The 19,367-nt window shown below is 52.1% G+C and overlaps 1 protein-coding gene and 1 long non-coding RNA gene across 2 annotated transcripts in view; both read right to left on the reverse strand.

The window, feature by feature from the left end:
* TNXB (tenascin XB) overlaps positions 1–14,925 on the reverse strand; it is a 58,328-nt gene extending 43,403 nt beyond the window's left edge. Inside the window, exons 1-5 of the mRNA XM_042938332.1 lie at positions 14,766–14,925; positions 13,837–14,036; positions 3,633–4,043; positions 1,431–3,269; positions 828–943 (exon numbers count right to left, since the gene is read on the reverse strand). Coding sequence (XP_042794266.1) covers positions 828–943; positions 1,431–3,269; positions 3,633–4,032 — 2,355 coding nt within the window. The 5' untranslated portion in view covers positions 4,033–4,043; positions 13,837–14,036; positions 14,766–14,925. The remainder of the gene's footprint in view (positions 1–827; positions 944–1,430; positions 3,270–3,632; positions 4,044–13,836; positions 14,037–14,765) is intronic.
* A 1-nt stretch (position 14,926) lies between these two features.
* Positions 14,927–19,250, reverse strand: LOC122219730. Its single transcript, XR_006202533.1, has 3 exons — positions 18,026–19,250; positions 17,263–17,385; positions 14,927–16,691 (listed from the first exon to the last, which is right to left on the reverse strand). It is a non-coding gene; the product is annotated as an uncharacterized LOC122219730 (long non-coding RNA).
* Between the last annotated feature and the right edge of the window lie 117 nt (positions 19,251–19,367).

A 19,367-nucleotide genomic window follows, 5' to 3' on the forward strand; every position in this document is an offset into this window, starting at 1 on the left:
GAGCCACATGCAGAGGCCTATATTTAGGCTGAGAAAGTGTATATAGTTGAATGTCATCTTTTTATCTTTTTTTTCTTTTCTTCTTTCTTTTTTTCCATGTTTATCTACATTTTCTAAAGTTTCTACACTGAGCCTACATGACCTTTATAATAAAAGTCACTTAAAAACGGTTTTGATTGAAAACAGCTGACAGTTTTTGTGACCACAAGTTAATACACACCGACTCTGAAAAAAAGTGCCCGTGTCTCCAGAGTTAGCCAGAAGGACTATTGGACTCCTCCTTGCCCCCACATTTTGGGGGCAAATGCAAAAAGTACGAGGCACTAGAGGAGGGAACCCAGGAATTGTGGGATTCGGGAAACAAAGCCTTAGGGAAAAGGGGTGAAGAGACCAGTGGGTCTGGCCTGGAGAGAATGAAGAGTGTGGTGATCACTGATGTTTCCAAATACCTGAAAGCCTGTGGTAGAGGACGTGGGGAAAGCAATGGCAACATTCTGATGCTGGTGGAGGCCCAACTAGGGCCAATGGATGGATGTCAGAATGGGGCAGATTTAGATTCAGCAACAACAGAAAGAACTACCAGTAATGACCAACAACGGACTGGACAGCCTCTGGAAGTACTGAGCTCACTGTCACCAGAGGTATTCCAGCAGCAGTGAACTGATGCTGCAGAGGCCTTCTGGACCCAGTGTGGGGTAGGACGAGAAGGCCTTCCATAGGAGCTTCAGGAACCTAGCCACCTGACTACCTAGAACTTCCTGCTTGAGGTGAGAACTCCCTCCCCCGAGGCCTGCCCACTCAACCTCCTCCTGCAGCTGGGCTCTCACCGTGGGAATGAACTGAATTTCATAGGCATCCACAGTGCCAGGAGCCCGGGTCCACTCTGTCCGAACCGTCGTCTCCTCCAAGAGGTGCATCCTCATGCCCTCGATGGCTGGCACCTCTGCCCAGGAAAATGAGATACGGGAAGGTGGTTAGCCTAAGGCAGCCCCTCACCCCCTACCCCTATCACACCACCCCCCCCCCCCACTCAGGGTCACACCAAAAGATGGATCCCAGTTCCTGCTCCTCTCTGGAGGTGGGGCAAAGCTGGCAGAGGCCTCAACAGGCCCTGGGGTCTCCTTCACCTCCCTCCCCCCCATCTCCCGGAACACAGAATCTCTCTAAAAGCAACTAAAGGAGCTCCAACCTGCCCATTAGAGATTTGAAAGCAGGTCCTGCCTGCAGGACCCCCTGCCCCCATGGTTCTGCTGCTCCTGGTGGACACTGGCTCTCTGTCTTCTATGACTGCCCCCCACCCCAAACCCCAATAACTGACCTCCTTCACACTTTCTCCAGTCCCTGGGTTCCTAGGCCTCAGGCTCAGGCCTTCCCACGGGCTCTGGATCCCAGTTCCTGACCCATCCTATTGGGGAAGGCTACCTGCTCACCTTCCCCGCAGTCCTCCCCTGCATAGCCATCTTGACAGATGCAGCTGCCCTCACGACACTCTCCCCTGCCGCGGCAGTCCCCGGGGCACGTCTGAATGGCACAGTCCGGTCCTCGGAAGCCCTCGACGCATACACACTGGCCCGCACGGCACAGTTCCCGGGGCCCACAGCCCCCAGGGCAGGCGCTGGCGGGAGGCTCCTCCTGCCCACAGTCCTCCCCGCTATAGCCCACGTGGCACACGCACGCTCCCTGCACACAGCGCCCACGGCCCCGGCAGTCTGCCGGGCAGGTGCGGGTGGCACAGGAGGGCCCAGTGTAGCCCGAGTCGCACACGCAGCGCCCGTCCTCACAGCGGCCGCGCTGGTGGCAGTTGGAAGGGCAGGTACGAAGGCCACAGTCCTCGCCTGCGTAGCCCTCCCAACAGGTGCACACACCGTCCTGGCACAGGCCGTGCTGGCTGCAGTCGCGCGGGCACCGCCTTACGCTGCAGTCCTCGCCTGAGTAGCCATCGTCGCACACGCAGCGCCCGTCCAGGCACTGGCCGCGACCGTGGCAACCTCCTGGGCAGCTGCGCACGCCACAGTCCTCTCCCTCGTAGCCCGCGTTGCACACACACACGCCGTCCTCACAGCGGCCGCGACCGCGGCAGTCCCCAGGGCACCGACGGCTCCCGCAGTCCTCGCCCGCGAAGCCCGGGTTGCACACGCAGCGGCCGTCCACGCAGCGGCCGCGCCCACGACAGTCGCCGGGGCAGGCGCGCGTGCCGCAGTCTCGGCCTGTATACCCGGGCCAACACACGCAGCGGCCACTCTCGCAACGGCCCCGGCCGCGACAGTCCCCGGGACAGCTGCGCACCCCGCAGTCCTCGCCGCTGAAGCCCGCGTTGCACACGCACACGCCGTTCTCGCAGCGCCCGCGGCCCCGACAGTCGCGGGGGCAGGCGCGTGAGCCACAGTCAGGCCCCGTGTACCCCGGCCAGCACACGCAGCGGCCGTCCTCGCAGCGGCCCCTTTGGTTGCAGTCGGCCGGGCAGCTGCGCACTCCGCAGTCGTCCCCGCTGTAGCCTACGTCGCAGATGCATTCGCCGTCCTCGCAGCGCCCGCGGCCCCGGCAGTCTCGCGGGCACGTCCGGGTGCCGCAGTCCTCGCCCGCGTACCCAGGCCAGCACACACAGCGGCCGTCCACGCAGCGCCCGCCCTCGCCACAGTCCCACGGGCAGCTCCGCGAGCCGCAGTCGTCGCCGGTGTAGCCGGGGTCGCACACGCAGCGCCCGTCCTCGCAGCGACCTCTCTGGCTGCAGCCCCGGGGGCAGCTCCTCACCGCACAGTCCTCGCCGGTGTAGCCGTGGTCGCACACGCAGCGTCCGTTCTCGCAGCGCCCCCTCTGGCTGCAACCTCTAGGGCAGCTCCTCTTCCCACAGTCGTCGCCAGTGTAGCCGGGGTCGCACACGCAGCGCCCGTCCTCGCAGCGCCCCCTCTGGCTGCAGCCCCGGGGGCACGAGCGCAGGCTGCAGTCGTCTCCAGAGAAGCCAGCCCGGCACACGCACACGCCTTGCACACAGCGCCCGCGGCCGTTGCAGTCCCCGGGACAGGAGGGCCAGCCGCAGCTGGGGCCGCTGTAGCCAGGGAAGCACACGCAGCGCCCGCGGACACAGCGACCCTGATCGTTGCAGTCATCTGGGCAGGATCCGGAGCCTGAGGGTGGGGAGGATGGGGACACCCCAGCGCCTGTAGGGTCTGAGCAGGTGGGCCCACCCCAGCCTGGTTCACAGGAGCAGGCACAGCGGCTCAGGTCAAACACGCCATGGAGACTACAGAGGCTACGAACGTCTGTCTGGCCTGGAGGAAGAGGGAGAGGCAGGCCTCAGTCTCTCTGGGGAGAGAGATGGAGCCCATGCAGTGCTCCCCTGGCCAGGAGGGCCAGGCTCGTTTCATAAGGTCATCTTTGTGTCCAGGTACTCCTAGTCAATATATGTGGCCTCTGGAGGCCCCAGCATATGCTTGGGGACAGGAGAGGGAGGTGCTGACATCAAGCCTGGTGGCTTCTCTCTCCGACTTGTGCCCCGAGCTGCACTCATCACCCCCAAGGGGGAAGATGGGATGCCTTTTTCTAATTCATACCAAGGTCCTTTAGGGACTAGTGATGCCACACTTGCCCACCTTCCTCTTTTTTTGTGCCCCCTCGCATGATCATCTGCTCACCTGTGCCAGCCTGGGCAGCGGCAGGACAACATGTCCCAGTGCACTGTTCCTTGAGGCCTTTCACCAGCTCCTCCAGGATCTCTAACCGGACCTTCAGGGCCTGCACCTCTGAAGCAGGGACTGGGGGCTCCGTGCCGGGGGGACAACCACAGCCAGATGAAGGGGGCAGGTTGATGCGGTGGGTAAACACCACCTGCTTCTCCCCTCCTTCCACATTGTGCTCATAAAGCCGAGAAGAGGGGCTTCCCCCTATTGGCTCCACTGTGCGGCCTCCTGGCTGGGGAGGGGGGCGTGGGGCTGGGAGTGTCACATTGGACCGTGGAGAGAAAGGGCCTGCTCTGACTGTGCCCAGAAGTACCAGGAAGGCCAGTCTGGAGATTAGGAACCATTGGGCTGGCATCACTCAGGAGGCTGTGAGGAGAGAGGACACATGTGAGCAGTTCTCAGAGAAGGAGACAAGATGGCTCCCCACCTCCCTCAATATACACATCCACAGTCCCACCACCCACAACCAATCTACCCAACTCACATGCATGTAAAACTCCACATTCAACCCAACCTAAGGGATACCCTCCTTGGGCAGAGGGCATCCTTTTTTTTTTTTTTTTTTTTTTTTTTTTTTACCGTTCCATCCACACTGGTCTTTTGTTTGTGCCACAGATACTACAAGCTTACATTAGCCCAAGGACCTTTTAGCTGTACGTTCTCTGCATCTGGGATGCTCTTCAAGACTGGCTCCTTCTTGCTCAAATCTTAACTCACATGTCTTTGATCCCAGAGACCTTCCCTGCGGCCCAGGAGGAATGTTTTCCATTACTCTCTATCACAGTATCCTGCCTATGTTCTTCATGGCATTTACTGCTGCCTGAATCACCCGTTCGTTTAGGTACTTGCCTGTTATCTTTCTCCCACCACTGAAGTGGGAACTCCATCAGAACAGGGACCTCGTCTGTCCTGGCACTGCTGTATACCTGTGCCTGACACCCAGGGGCTACCCAACACATTTATGTCGAACAGATCAGCAGATGAGTGTATGAGGCCAATCCTTCCACAAGCATCTGGCTCTCAGCGTCCACTGTCTTCTTAGGTGAAGATTACCCTCTCTTTCCCTTTTATTCAATCCCTCACTCTCCACTAAATCCTTCCCATCAACTTTCATAGGAGCTTGGGGTGCCTGGGTGGCTTAGTTGGTTGGGTGACTTCAGCTCGGGTCATGATCTCACGGTTTGTGGGTTCAAGCCCTGCATCGGCCTTTGTTCTGACAGCTCGGAGTCTGGAGCCTGCTTCAGATTCTGTGTCTCCCTCTCTCTCCCTCCACCTCCCCTCACACTCAGTCTCTCTCTTTCCCTCTCTCTCTGTCTCAAAAATAAATGAATATTAAAAAAAATTTAACTTTCACAGGAGCTCAAATATCTCCCATTGTTTAAAAGAATCCTTCTACCTGAATGTGAGACAGGAAACCATCAAAATCCTAGTGGAGAAAGCAGGAAAAACCTCTCTGACCTCAGCCGCAGCAATTTCTTACTTGACACATCTCCAAAGGCAAGGGAATTAACAGCAAAAATGAACGATTGGGACCTCATGAAGATAAAAAGCTTCTGCACTGCAAAGGAAACAATCAACAAAACTAAAAGGCAACCGACGGAATGGGAAAAGATATTCGCAAATGACATATTGAACAAAGGGCTAGTATCCAAAATCTATAAAGAACTCACCAAACTCCACACCCGAAAAACAAATAATCCAGTGAAGAAATGGGCAGAAAACATGAGTAGACACTTCTCTAAAGAAGACATCCAGATGGCCAACAGGCACATGAAAAGATGCTCAACATCGCTCCTCATCAGGGAAATACAAATCAAAACCACACTCAGATACCACCTCACACCAGTCAGAGTGGCTAAAATGAACAAATCAGGAGATGCTGGCGAGGATGTGGAGAAACGGGAACCCTCTTGCACTGTTGGTGGGAATGCAAACTGGTGCAGCCACTCTGGAAAACAGTGTGGAGGTTCCTCAAAAAATTAAAAATAGACCTACCCTATGACCCAGGAATAGCACTGCTAGGAATTTACCCAAAGGATACAGGAGTGCTGATGCATAGGGGCACTTGTACCCCAATGTTTATAGCAGCACTTTCAACAATAGCCAAATTATGGAAAGAGCCTAAATGTCCATCAACTGATGAATGGATAAAGAAATTGTGGTTTATATACACAATGGAATACTACGTGGCAATGAGAAAGAATGAAATATGGCCTTTTGTAGCAATGTGGATGGAACTGGAGAGTGTTATGCTAAGTGAAATAAGCCATACAGAGAAAGACAGATACTATATGGTTTCACTCTTATGTGGATCCTGAGAAACTTAACAGAAACCCATGGGGGAGGGGAAGAAAAAAAAAGTTAGAGAGGGAGGGAGGCAAACCATAAGAGACTCTTAAAAACTGAGAATAAACTGAGGGTTGATGGGGGGTGGGAGGGAGGGGAAAGTGGGTGATGGGCATTGAGGAGGGCACCTGTTGGGATGAGCACCGGGTGTTGTATGGAAACCAATCTGACAATAAATTTCATGTAAAAAAATAAAAATAAAAGAATCCTTCTTCCTCAGTTCATACATTACCAAAAACCTTGCAATTAGAAATGTGCAAGGAAGGATAGAACAGAATAGTGTCCAGATACAGACCCACATGCATGTGGTCGGTCACCTGACAAAGGTGACACTGTGATTAAAAACAGACGCTCTTTCTGATAAATGAGAAAAGATCCAACTGGAAAAAAAAAATCTGTCTCTACCTTATGTCCACCAACAGAAATTAATTTGAAGTGAATCTCAGGGACCTAATTATGAAAGGTAAAGCAATACCTTTCAGAACAGTATCATATAGAAGAAAAATAGGAGAAAATTTTTGACAAGCTTAGAGTAAGCAAAGATTTTTTAAAACCTGACCACACAAGATATAACCATAAAAGATTTCACACAAAACCTAACCATAAAAAAGAGACAGATACCTTAGGACTCATGAAGTTGATCACTTCTGGCCATCCAGGGACACCATTTAGAGAATAAGAACACAAGCCATAGACTGAAATAAAATACATGAGAAACGCGGAGAGGTAGCGAGGGAGGGAGAGAGGTAGAGATGGATATTGAACAAGAGTGAGAGAGATGATTAAAATCTGAGATACAAAAAAAATCTGCAAAACAAAAAATAACAAACAAAAAGACAGGCAACCCAGTCTTTCAAATTGACAAAAGGCTTAAATAGATACTCTAGAAAGGAATATATCCAAAGGGCCAATAAACATATGGAAAATAAACATATATATGTGCATAACAAAACTAGCAAACAGGGAAATGCAAATTAAAACCACAATGAGCTGCCATTATTTTGCCGTCAGAATGGCTAAATTAAAGGGCTTGTTGTTGCTTGATATTGGCAAGAATGTAAAGCAAATGGAACTCTCATCTATTGCCAGCAGGAGCAAAAATTAGTGCAACCACTTTGGAAAACTGTTAGGCAGTATCTGCTAAGACACATAGCCTATAACCCAGCAATTCCACTTCGGTAAATATCCAACAGAAATGACTGCATGTATCCTCCAAAAGACATGTACAAGAGTGTTCATGAAAATTTTTTCATATTAGCCAAGTGAAACAACTTAAGTGTCCATTAATAGTACAATGGATAAACAAATTGTGGCATAATCATACAATGGACTATTACAGTGATGAAAACACCCTCCTGCTACATGTAACAACATAAACAATTTCACACACATAAAGCTGGCAGAAGAAACCAGACATAAAAAAAGAACATTGTAAATGATGTTGTTTACATGAGGTTCCAAAACAGGCAGAGTTAATCTTTACTAGAAGACAGGATAGGATTACTGAAAATATTTTGTACTTTGATCTGGGTGGTGGTTAAACGGATGTATACATATTCAAAGATTAATTGAGCTATACACTTTAGATTTGTGCGTTTCACAATATGAAAGGTATATCTTTTTTTTTTTTTTTGAGAGAGAGAGAGAGAGAAAGAGAATGAGTGGGAGAAGGGCATAGGGAGAGAGAATCCTAAACTGGCTCCACGCCCAGAGTGGAACCTGACACGGGGCTCAAACTTATGGCCATGAGATAATGACATGAGCAGAAATTAAGAGTCAGACATTCAACTGACTGAGCCACCCAAGAGACCCTGAAAGTTATGTCTTAAAACAACAACAACAACAACAACAACAACAACAACAACAATCTCATCTCCCTCAATCTCATACTTCTTCCAGGCAGCACATATTTCGCTCCCCAACTTCATGGCCTCAGTTGTCAAAAGATTTACCTGTACTAGGAATGCAAGCTGGTGCAGCCACTCTGGAAAAAAGTTTGGAGGTTCCTCAAAAAGCAAAAAATAGAACTACCCTACGGCCCAGCAATTGCACTACTAGGCATTTATCCAAGGGATACAGGTGTGCTGTTTCAAAGGGACACATGCACCCCCATGTTTATAGCAGCACTATCAACAGTAGCCAAAGTATGGAAAGAGCCCAAATGTCCATCAATGGGTGAATGGATAAAGAAGATGTGGTGTGTATATATATATATATATATATATATATATATATATATATATATATATATACACACACACACACACACACAATGGAGTATTACTCAGCAATCAAAAAGAATGAAATCTTGCCATTTGCAACTACGTGGATGGAACTGGAGGGTATTATGCTAAGTGAAATTAGTCAGAGAAAGACAAAAATCATATGACTTCACTGATATGAGGACTTTAAGAGACAAAACAGATGAACGGAAGGGAAGGGAAACAAAAATAATATAAAAACAGGGAGGGGGACAAAACAGAAGAGACTCATAAATATGGAGAACAAACTGAGGGTTACTGGAGGGGTTGTGGGAAGGGGGATGGGCTAAATGGGTAAGGGACACTAAGGAATCTACTCCTGAAATCATTGTTGCACTATATGCTAACTAATTTGGATGTAGATTTAAAAAAATAAAACATTAAATTAAAATTAAAGAAAGAAGATTTACCTGTACTTGCTGTTTCCATTTCTCCAAATCCCATGAATGCCCCTCTGCACTCCCCTCTGGCTTCCCCACCTCCTTTCAACCTATCAAACAGCCCTCCCTAAGATCTCCCAAAGATCTCAATGTCACAGAATCTGAGAAACATTTGTCTTCATCTTACTTGACCTGTCTTAAAAATCACTGGACATAGTTCACCACATCTTCCATTTTAAAACATTCTGTATCTGTGCTGTTAATATGGTAGCCAGGAGAGCTATGTGGCTCTTGAATACTTGAAATGTGCCTAGAGTAACTGAAAAACTGATTTTACTCAGTATTTAAAATTTTTTTAAACGTTTAGTTTTGAAAAAGAGAGACATAGTGCAAACAGGGGATGGGGCAGAGAGAGAGAGAGAGAGAGAGAGAGAGAGAGAGAGAGAGAACCCAAAGTAGAGTCCAGGCTCCGAGCTGTCAGCACAGAGCCCAATGCGGGACTCAAACCCACAAACCACGGGATCATGACCTGAGCCGAAGTCAGACACTCAACCGACTGAGCCACCCAGGTGCCCCTATTCAGTATTTTTTAAAAGCTCCCCAGGTGATTGTAATGTGCAACCAGAGTGGAGATCTACTTCTCTAGTCACTCACCCAGTACTTTCACCCAGACCCATGATTTTAATTTCCAAATTATACCCCAATTTATAAATTAGCCCATTCCTCTTCTCTTAACTCCAAGTAATATATCTAATTGCCTACTTGCTTGGCATCTCTTCTTGAGCACCTCATATTCAACATCTCCAAAACTGGACTATGGTCACCCTTCCTGTGCCCCATCCCTTCTCCACTGTGTTCTCCACCACAACTCACAGTGCCACCTTCCATCCAGTTTTACAACTAGAAACCTAACCCCCATCAACACCACCATATGTTGACATATTTGCCCTTTTTTTTAATGCTTATTTGTTTATTTTGAGAGAGAGACAGAGAGAGAGAGAGAGAGAGAGAGAGAGAGAGCTGGGGAGGGAGAGAGCGAGAAAGAGACAGAATCTCAAGCAGGTTCCACACTGTCAGTTCAGAGCCTGATGCAGGGCTCAAACTCATGAATGAACGGTGAGATCATGACCTGAGCCAAAATCAAGAGTCGGATACTCAACTGACTGTGCCACCCAGGCGTCCCTCTCATTAACATCTCTTTAATTTGCTCACTTCTCTCCCTCTTGACATTGTTAGAATTCAAGCCATCACCTGCCCTTTGCTTGACAACTGTATTCACCTCCTAGCTGGTCCCTCTGCTCCCTTGTCACCCCATACAATCTCACAAAGACAACTAGGATGTCCCACTCCCCCTAAATACTCTCCAGTGTCTCTCTTCTGAATTCCTTTCAAAGGCTGACAAACAGCCCTGCCTCATCTGGCCCCTGTTGACCTCTCCCACCTCATCACCCATAACACTTCCCTCCCTCTCTCCATTCCAGTCCCACTGACCTTACATCCCTCACCCTCTTCCCAGACTTTTGTATATGTGAAACCCTCTTCCCTTCCCTCGTGGCCTCCTTATCCCTTATGTCTCAACTTCATGTTGCTTCCTCAGGGAACCTTTCCTGCCCAGGTCAGGTTCCCCCTCACATCAAAGCACCATGTAACTCCCATTTGTACCATGTATAACAATTTATAATCATATATTTATTGGTGGGATTATTTTAATACTTTTTTGTCTACACTCAATCTTACCTACTAGATTATAAGGTCCATGAGGGCAGGCATGGCCCTGATTTTTTTCTTGGCTGTTGTATCCTTGCATCTAGACATATTAGGTGCTCGATAAATATTGACCATATGAGTGAATGAAAAGTTCAGTTTAAGCTGAGGACTAGCATCAGGGCTAGAACCAAGAACAGGACCAAGGTCAGGGCTAGGACCACGGACAGTGTCTGGGACAGGAAGTTGGATAGAAACCACAGCACAGGCAGAAACTGGCTAGAGAGGCCAGGTGTGGATTCTGGCAGGGCTGGATAGTACAAGCACTTTAGAAAACCATTTTGCAGAATCTATGAAATCTACCAGAGCTCTATGCGAACCCTATGATCCGCCAATTCCACCCCCAGGAATATACCCATCAGAGCAGTACTACTCATAATAGCCCAAACCGGGAACTACCCAAATATCTCACCTCAGTAGAATGGATTAAATAAAGCATGGTTTATTCATACTGCAACTATATGTAGTAACATGGATGGATCTCACCAATATGCGGTTGAGCAAAAGAAGCCAGACACAAGAGAGAACATGCTGTAAAATTGTATTTATATGAAGTCTGAGGAGGGACAATGTTAATCAGTAGTGTTACAGGTCAGAGGTGTGGTGCTCTTGGGGGAGTAGCGACCAGAAGGGCATAGTGGGGAAATTCTGAGGTGCCAAGAATATCCTGTGTCTTGATCTAGGTGCTGGTATCCAGCTGTTTGTGGAATCCACTGAAGCAAGGATTGGGCCGCACAGAAAGAAAAGAGGTGTTCAGGGTGAGCCAGGGCAGGGGGCTGCGGCAAAGGGACATGGAGGGTTCAGTCCAGGTGAAGGGTTAAGGAGAGGTGTAGGCAGGCGCCCAGCTCTTCTGGACCAGAGACTGGAGAGAGGAGGGCAGGGTGAATGTGGAAACGCTGACCGGCGAGGAGGGAAGGGACGGTGACCAACACACACACATTTCCTGGCTTCCTACCCATAAACTTCTTGAGTCTGAGAAAAGGGAGTTTTCAGGGCTCCCCGCCACCAGCCCAGGAGAGACGGAAGGAAAGCTGGACAACAGTGAAAGAGCATTTCCACACTAAGAGGCACCATGCCGGAGAAGGTCCAGGCAGAGAGGCCTGGCCTGCAGACAGCTGCCCTTCCCTGGGCCCCTCGGCCCTTCTGTCAGCTTGGAGTGTAGCCTTGGGTATAAGGTGGGCTCTGACCCACCCTCAAATCCTGTCACTCTGTGTCTAAGGCCATGCAAACCAAGGGGTGCATGCACACATAAACACATGTACACATCCAAATATACCTGAGTGTGCACTCATCCACAAATACAAGTATGAACACACTTATACACAAATAAACCTGCAACTTTGCAGGCACGCATGTGTGAGTGTGTGCACAGGTGTGTGTGCGCACAATCTCCTCTTCACGGCTCCTCCACACGTATTCATTGGGTGATGCCTAAGAAAGCTGATTTCTCGCTGGCTCAGGGGGCAGCTGTGTGAGGCAAAGAACATAGTTGGAACCAGATGGGAGGCCCTGCTCTAAAGGGAAGCAGCAGATACCTAGTGCCCCACACCCCTGGGGGCCTTTGTCAGTTGTCCAGTCCCCCTCCCCACCACTGGATCCTGCATCTTTCCCAACTCGGTGGTGGGGTGGGGGAGGGGGACAGGTTCCCTGCTGCAGGAAGGAGAGAAGCTGGAAGGTAGCAAGGCAGGCCTGAGAGGATAGGGGTAGCCTCCCCAGTTCACAGCCTGGAGCCTCCTTCCCCACCCCCACTCCTGCCCTGTCACTACCTCTCCACCTCCCCACCTCCAACTCTGGGAAGAATTCTGCTCTTCTCTCAGCACTAGGAAAGCAAAGAACTTGGGTGTTTCTTGTGTTTCCCCCTCATCATCCCCCCCTACTGCTGTGTCTGGGGCGCCTTTCTGCAGTGGGGAGGGGGGACACGGCTTCCCCCTTTCGGCATCCTCCTCACAGTTGGAGGGCTGGCAGAGATGGGGGCATCCTCCCAAGCTGTGACTCAGCTTGCCTGGTATTCATGTTGTGGCCAACTTTGACACTTTGCTCATCAGGGACTGTTGGTCCCAAGAGGTGTGAAGAAGGGCCGGCTTCCATGAGGGATGTTCCAGAGTTGGGCGATTTGGGCCCCACCCCCCTGCCTCCCTCTGCCCTTCATGCCACCTGAGTGGTGAAAGTAGAAGGATTCCAGGAGTGTGAGAGGAAGGAGGGCGATGGGGGGTGGGTGGTTCCAGATATTGGGTTGAAGCCAGAAGGTAAGGAGGTGCCAGGGAGGGGGAATTTGGGGGGATCCAGATGCCCTTTATTCTGGGGAGCTATGGGCCAGAGGAATGGAAAAAGTAAGAGGATTTCTGGGCTCCCAGTGGGAAAGAGTCAGGGGGCAATGAGAGACAGGAAGGTGGGTTCAGGTCCTGCACTGAGTGACCAGGACTCAGGGGGAAGGAAGTCTGAAGAACTAAGGTGCCGTGTCTCCAAGGGAGTGGAAACAGGGGAGAGAAAGAGGGGAGGGAGCGGGATGCGGGAAGCGGGTGGGGACTGGAAGCGGACAGCCGGCAGCTGCGGTGTTTCCGACTTGCTTCCCAGTAGTTCCTCCGGGTTCCATTTCCAGTTGTTTCCAAGCCATTAAATTCTTTCCAGGCGAGATAAGGGGCCCGCCCGCCCCACCCAGGGCGTGTCACGTGTAGGGGGCAGGGGGAGGTTTAGACGGACAGAAGCAAGGAGAGCCTGGAAGGGGGACGGAAGGAAGACGGAGCTCCTGTGCCCCTGGAGGCATCTCTTAGTCAGCCCGGCCCCGCTGAACCGTGAGTCATGGGTGCAGAGCTCTCAGCCAAGAACAAGTTTTAGGATCCTTTCCGCAAGCTCTGTGCCCTTCCCAGACCTGGGAATCCTGACTTTGCTTCATTTCAGAGTTTCTTAAAGGCTCAAGACCCCCAGACCTCCCTCCCAGATCCTATAACCCACATGCTGAGAGGCTCCCTCTGGCACCTTCCCGGAGGTCTAGCCTCGGCTGCTCCAACCAGAGCACTTGGGGTCCCAACCAGAGCACTTTACTCCTGAGATCCAGCTGGCCACTGGTTCAGCCTCCAGCCCCTTGTTTCCCCCAGTCAGGGCACCTCCGAGTCCTACCTCATCGATAACCACCTCCACCCTGGTGCCACCACCTGATCCCATCCAAACGCTGCGCGCGCGCGCGCGCGCACACACACACACACACACACACACACACACACACACCCTCCATAGGGAGTCTAGTCCCCAGTGCAACGTCCCTTTTCCTCTGTCCCAACAGAAAGTCTCTGCTCTGCGAGGCTCTCCTGAGAGCTCTCCCGTCACACCTTCGCCTGGGGTGTAGGGGTAGGACAGAGCCCCCACCGCTCCCAGCTCTTCCCTTGTTCTCCCCAGAGCTCTGCTGCTTACCTGGGCAACAAGCGGCTGCAGTGCCTCTGCACCTGCTCTGTCCCTGACCTTGTGAGGGGAGTTCTCAAGACAGGGCAGAGCTACCGTGTCTTGGCAGCCCTGAGCTCCTTGGAGGTCCCCTTGCTTGCTCCCTGCAGCAGGGGCTCACGGAGCTGCGACCCGACCGTCGATCTCGGCAGCGACAGCAAGAAGGAGGGAGCCTGCAGTGAGCAGGGGGAGGAGAAGGGGAGGACCAGCATGAGGTCAGGGAGGGGAGCGGAGATAGGGCAGGTCCTCCCACCCCTCCAGTCCCTGCCAGGCCTTCCCAACGTCATCGAATGCCACCCCTCCTCCCCTCCCTGTCTGGGATCACCGAGTCTCACAATACCGTCTTGCCTCCTGCATCCCTGGTCCTACCTCCCACACCCTTTCCCTGTCCCATTTTTACTCTTCCTCCCCACCCTAGTTTTTGCCCAACCTGACATCCCCAATCCCTTATGCCATTTCTCCTTTCCCCCCACCATTTCCCCACCTGTTGCTCCTGCTCTCTCACTGGGTTCTCCTCTCTACCAGCACCCTTCCTCTTGGCCAGCCCCTCTTCCTCCTCCCTCCCTGGCACCTCCTCTCCCACCTCTGCCCTGCTCCCACTTTGCTCCAGCTTGGATCCTGTCCCTCTTGCCTGTTGCCCAGCACCGGTTCTTTCTCTGCTCCCCCACTCCCCCTTCCCCACCCCAGCCACTGCCATTCTTTCCTGGGAGTGTGGGGCAGGGGCAGGGGTGAAGGAAGCCCCCCTCGACCCTTTCCTGCCTGGTCCCTTTGCTTCCACCTGCACCTGTCTCTTCCTCTCCTATCTTTTCTGCTGGCCCTGTCCTTACACTGCCTCTCCCATCCGTTCTGGTCAGTCCACCTGTTCTCAGCTTGGGATCATTGCCCCCTTTTCATTCGCCTACCTCAGCAAATTCTAGAGAAATGGCAGATGAGGCTTGAGTGCTTGGCTGAGCACCAAGATATATGACTTGGGAAGGAAGTTGGGGTTCAGGAGAGACAGGGAAGAGAAGCTGGAAATTTAGGAGGGAGGCTTAGGGAGGGAGACAGAGCTAGAGGCGGGAGGCAGATATGGGGGGGGGGGGTAATGAATGGGAGGGTGTAGTCAGCAGAAAGCCGAAAGGAGCTGATGTTGTTCGGGTGCTACAGGGGAGCAAGAGCAGAGGTAGGAAGAGTTGGGGGCTCAGGAAAGAAAGCACTTTGACCTCAGGCAGAGACAGGAAGACTGATACCAGAGGACAGGGCAGCAGACACTCCCACATAAGGATGGCTCTTTCTCTGGCTCCATATCCCTTTGTGCTCCCTACCCTTACGATGGGCTGAAAAGAAGACTTTTGTCACAGAAGTATCCAGGGTGAGGCAACCCCACCAGGTTTCACAGGGATTGAGTTCTTGCTACCTCGCTACCAACCTCATCATCAGGGAGTAGCTTGGCCTAGTCACAGGTGATGGGTGAAAGGGACCTGGAGGAGCCTGTATGTGCCCATCTGCCACTTAGGTTGGGGCACGGGTGTCTGCACCCCAGACTGGATCCCCCTGGTTACAGGTGTGTGTTGTTCCTGCATCAGGGCACACTGGCACAGTGTATGGCTGCCACATGGCCAGTTAGCTCCCTGTGGCCGAGGGCAAAGGCTTGCATGGACCCTCGCGTGGGTGTCCCCGTGTGTGTCTGGGTGTGTGTGTGGCTGTTTTTTTCCTGGCTTTGATGGGGAGGATGAAGTCAGCATCTTGGACGGAACTGGGCTCAGCTTCCTTCCTCTGCCTTGGCCCAAAGCCCCCAGAGCCTGGAGTGGGTAATAGCTTCCCTCTGATTGGGAGGGCTGGGGGGAAGCACATGAAAGAGTGGGGAGGGAGAGTCTGAAACAGCATTATTTGGGGAGAACAGACTGCACAGAGGATGAATTTTCTCACATTCCCAGATTTTGGTAATTCCGTCTCATGGTTATAGCCATTGTTCTTCCTATGTCTTATTCTTGGTTTTATGATTTACTAAGTATGGCCACCATAAGTATACTTGTCCCACAGAGTGGCCAGGAGCCCCTGGAGATGTGAGAACTCGAAGGATGGCTGTGGGGTGTTCTGGAAGTCCACGACTAGGAACAGATGGGATACGAATCTCAGAGAACAGAATGGGATTGCAAACATTTACAAGGTTACAAGGCATTTGGAGAAGCCACTGTAGGCTTAACAGACATAATTCCAGTTTCTGAGATCATCATTGTCTAAAATTTGATTCACCCCCTGGATTTCCAGCTCTTGGAGGAGCTCCCGTCTTACATGTTTGCATTTCATCAGTAAAGCACAGACATTGCATCGCACAGGTGCCTAATGAATTCTTGTCACTGTTGAGTTATGAAAAGACTGGGTGAGAAGGATGGGGAAAGGGAGTCTGGCAGGAGCCCCAGACCTAATGGTCAGAGCCCGTTGCCTTCACTGAGGTGTTTCAGGTGACGGTAGAAAGATCGGTGTTGCTGACAACTGTCCACATGCTCTGGCTTGTGGTCTCAGAATCCTCAGTCCAGGTGTCTTCAGCTCTGGGCGCTCATCCTTGAAAGAACCTCCATGTCCCTGTCCTGACCTCAGGAGGATATGGGAGAAAAGATACAGACAGGAAGGAAAGGAAAGACCAGGAGAAGGGAGGGAAGAAAAAGAATGAGGGCAATTAAGGGCAAGGACCTGAAGGAGAAGAGAAGGAATGAAGAGAGGCCAGGGGCTGTGATCCAAGGGAGCAGTCCCAGAGAGGGGGAAGAGAGAAAAACAGTTGTACTGGGCTTCCGTTGACAAAACACTTTCCAACACAGTGCAGGCATTTGATCAATCCCACTTTGTGGCTGAGGAAATGGAGGGTCACAGACATTAGGTGACTTGTCCAAGGGACTTTGCTAGTGGTGATAAAGGTGAGCCTCAACCCAGATTTTCTGATTCCAAAGCATGTATTCTCTCCCCTTCCCCAGGAACAGCCTTGGAAAGATGCAAGGCTTAGGGCAGAAACAAATGAAGGGGCTTCTGGAAGAACTTGTTTGAGAAGGAAGGGTAGAAGATCTGGATTTCTAGAACTTTTTTTCTGCATTCAGTTGCTATGCAGATTTGGTAAGAAACCACCAAGTTTAAGATAGGGGACTCAACATTCCACTACTGAGGGGTGGGACTGGGAGATGGTGAGGAAGGGGAGCTGAGAGAGAGGAGACAGCCTGACATGAGATGGAAGAGAACCACGAGGCTGGGGCTGAAAAGGGGGCCACAGAGCCACAGAAGGAAGGATTTGGACCCATAAAACTTCCTTTGCCTGGAGACGCGGGTGTGGGGAGAAGGGAGGGGGGAGGACATTTCTATCTCGTGACAAAAGAAAGTCACACAATTGTTTTGTTCTCTGCTCTGGGGCGGGTGGGCGCCTGTATTTACCAGAGGGACCGAGGTCGCTGTGGCAACCACACATCTGGGCCCCCGAATCCAGATGTGCTGTATCCAGAAGCCATAGCAGAACGATGAGGCAAGCATTAGGCTCTCTAGTCCTGGCCCCCACAGCTGGGAAGAGGACGGGGGATTGCAGTGGTGAAGGGGGAGGAAGGGGGAGAGGGCTGAAGCGGGGGAGAGGAGAGGAAGTCGCCCCACAGGACAAGGAACGTGGACAGAGGAACAGGACTGGGGAGGGGGTGGCATGAAAAGGGAGGAGTTGAGCACAGGGTCAGCAGCAGGAGGAGGTGAGAAGAACAAGTAAAAAGAAAGGGAAGAGAGAGTGGAACAGGAGGGAGGAAGGGCAAAACACAAAAGGGACAAGAAACAACAAGATGAACATAGACCGAAGAGTCCAAAAGAGAAGGTGAGGGCTCCCAGTGGGACAGAGGGCAAAGAGAGGCGGGAAAGGAAAGGAATTTGGTGCAAAGAGGCAGAGGCAATGGGTCAGGGAGGATAAGAGGAACAAAAGGCCGGATCCCGAGGAAGGAAAGCGGCCCAACAGAAAGACAAAGTGGGCCTGGGACAGGAGGGGCCAACAGGAGGTGCAGGAGTGACAGTGGCCATACACTGAGGTGGCCTGGGATAAGGCTGTGGCTGCAGAGCCACATGGGCCTGGAGGGCGGCAGCCAGAGACTGACCTGCCTTCACCTTCCTGCCTTGCACACCCCTGCTCCATGCCTCTCCTGATCCTTTCCACCACTCCACTCACTGGGCCAATAGTGTTGACTGCCAGTTCACATCAAGGTGCCAGCTGTCCCCTGCCACTCAGCCAGATGCGTTGCAGGCCCCACCTCAGGGCCCCAAGTCTGAGATGCCAACACTCAAGCACTTTCCTGAGCTGGGGTCAGTACAGAGAGAGATGGGACAATGAAACAGTGATGAACCTAGTTGGGATTAAGAGTGGAATAGAGGAGAAAAGGACAGTGTAAATGCAAAGAGAAAGGTGTAAGGAACAAGGGACAGGTGCACCTTCCAGGGACCAGGCACGTGAATATCTTTTACCCTTACACCAACCCTGAGAAGTAGGTAGGAGTATTCTGCTTTACAGATGAGGAAACTAAGGCCCCAAGTGTTTAAGTTACATATCAAGGGCATCCACTAATGAAAGGTAAAGCAGGGAATCCAACTCAGGTGATCTGTCTCCCAAATCCTTGCTCTTGCACTGGGCCTGGATAAGCCTCGAGGGATGTGGGGACAGGGAAGCCGAAAAGCTAGGGCTGTGCTCCGGAGGGAGGAGAGGCCTAGTTCCTGGGAGCCCTGGTTCCAGGTTGCCATAGTTACTCAGTCTGTTTTCACCCCAAACACAGTAATGGGGAGTGGGGGAGCCTGGCTAGACACGTGAGGTTCTCCCCTCCTCCTTCAGGCCTGGGCTTGTGGCCCGGGCGGCCCCTGTCCAGTCATCTGGGCGTTGAGCCCAGGCCCAGCCCACACCCTCTAGCTGACCCAGGACACTCCTGCAGGGCCAGGCCTGAGGCGCTGCTGGACAAGAGCCGCCGATGGGATCCCCCCAGGTTGAGTGAGATTTGGCCCCTCACCCTGTCCTTTTCCCCTTCCTCCTAATTAGAAGCACAGCCTTTCCTGCCAGGTCCGTTCTCATCCTTTTCTTTCACCTGGACTCACAAGTCTCAGTCTCCCCAAGTTTAGGGCTAAGAAGATGCTCTTGAACATCTCCCCTTCCCTCCAAACACTGCCCCCTTCTCCACTGTGGCCCCTCCTTTCTGGCTCACAGCCTTCTGGCCCCAGCTCTGCTGTTTGTTCAAGTTGCTCGTCCTGGAAATCAAGGGAGGGGAGGGAGAACCTGCTAGAATGCAGGAGACCCAGGGACGCTGCTTACCCCAAAGGGCGTGGGGCCCCCTGTCCTTCCTGTTTACTCAGACACATTCCAGGGATCTGTATCCTCAGGGCTGTCATGCCAGGAGACATCCCACCCTCATCACCCCCCCGCCCCCCGCCGCCCCCACCGCTAGACACAGACATGCCCCAGTGTTGTAGGGGCGGGGACAAGGGAATGACATGAGGTCTGGGATCCCACACCCATCCCACCCCAGAGC

This window comes from Panthera leo, chromosome B2 (genome assembly GCF_018350215.1).
Source record: "Panthera leo isolate Ple1 chromosome B2, P.leo_Ple1_pat1.1, whole genome shotgun sequence".
Taxonomy (NCBI): domain Eukaryota; kingdom Metazoa; phylum Chordata; class Mammalia; order Carnivora; family Felidae; genus Panthera; species Panthera leo.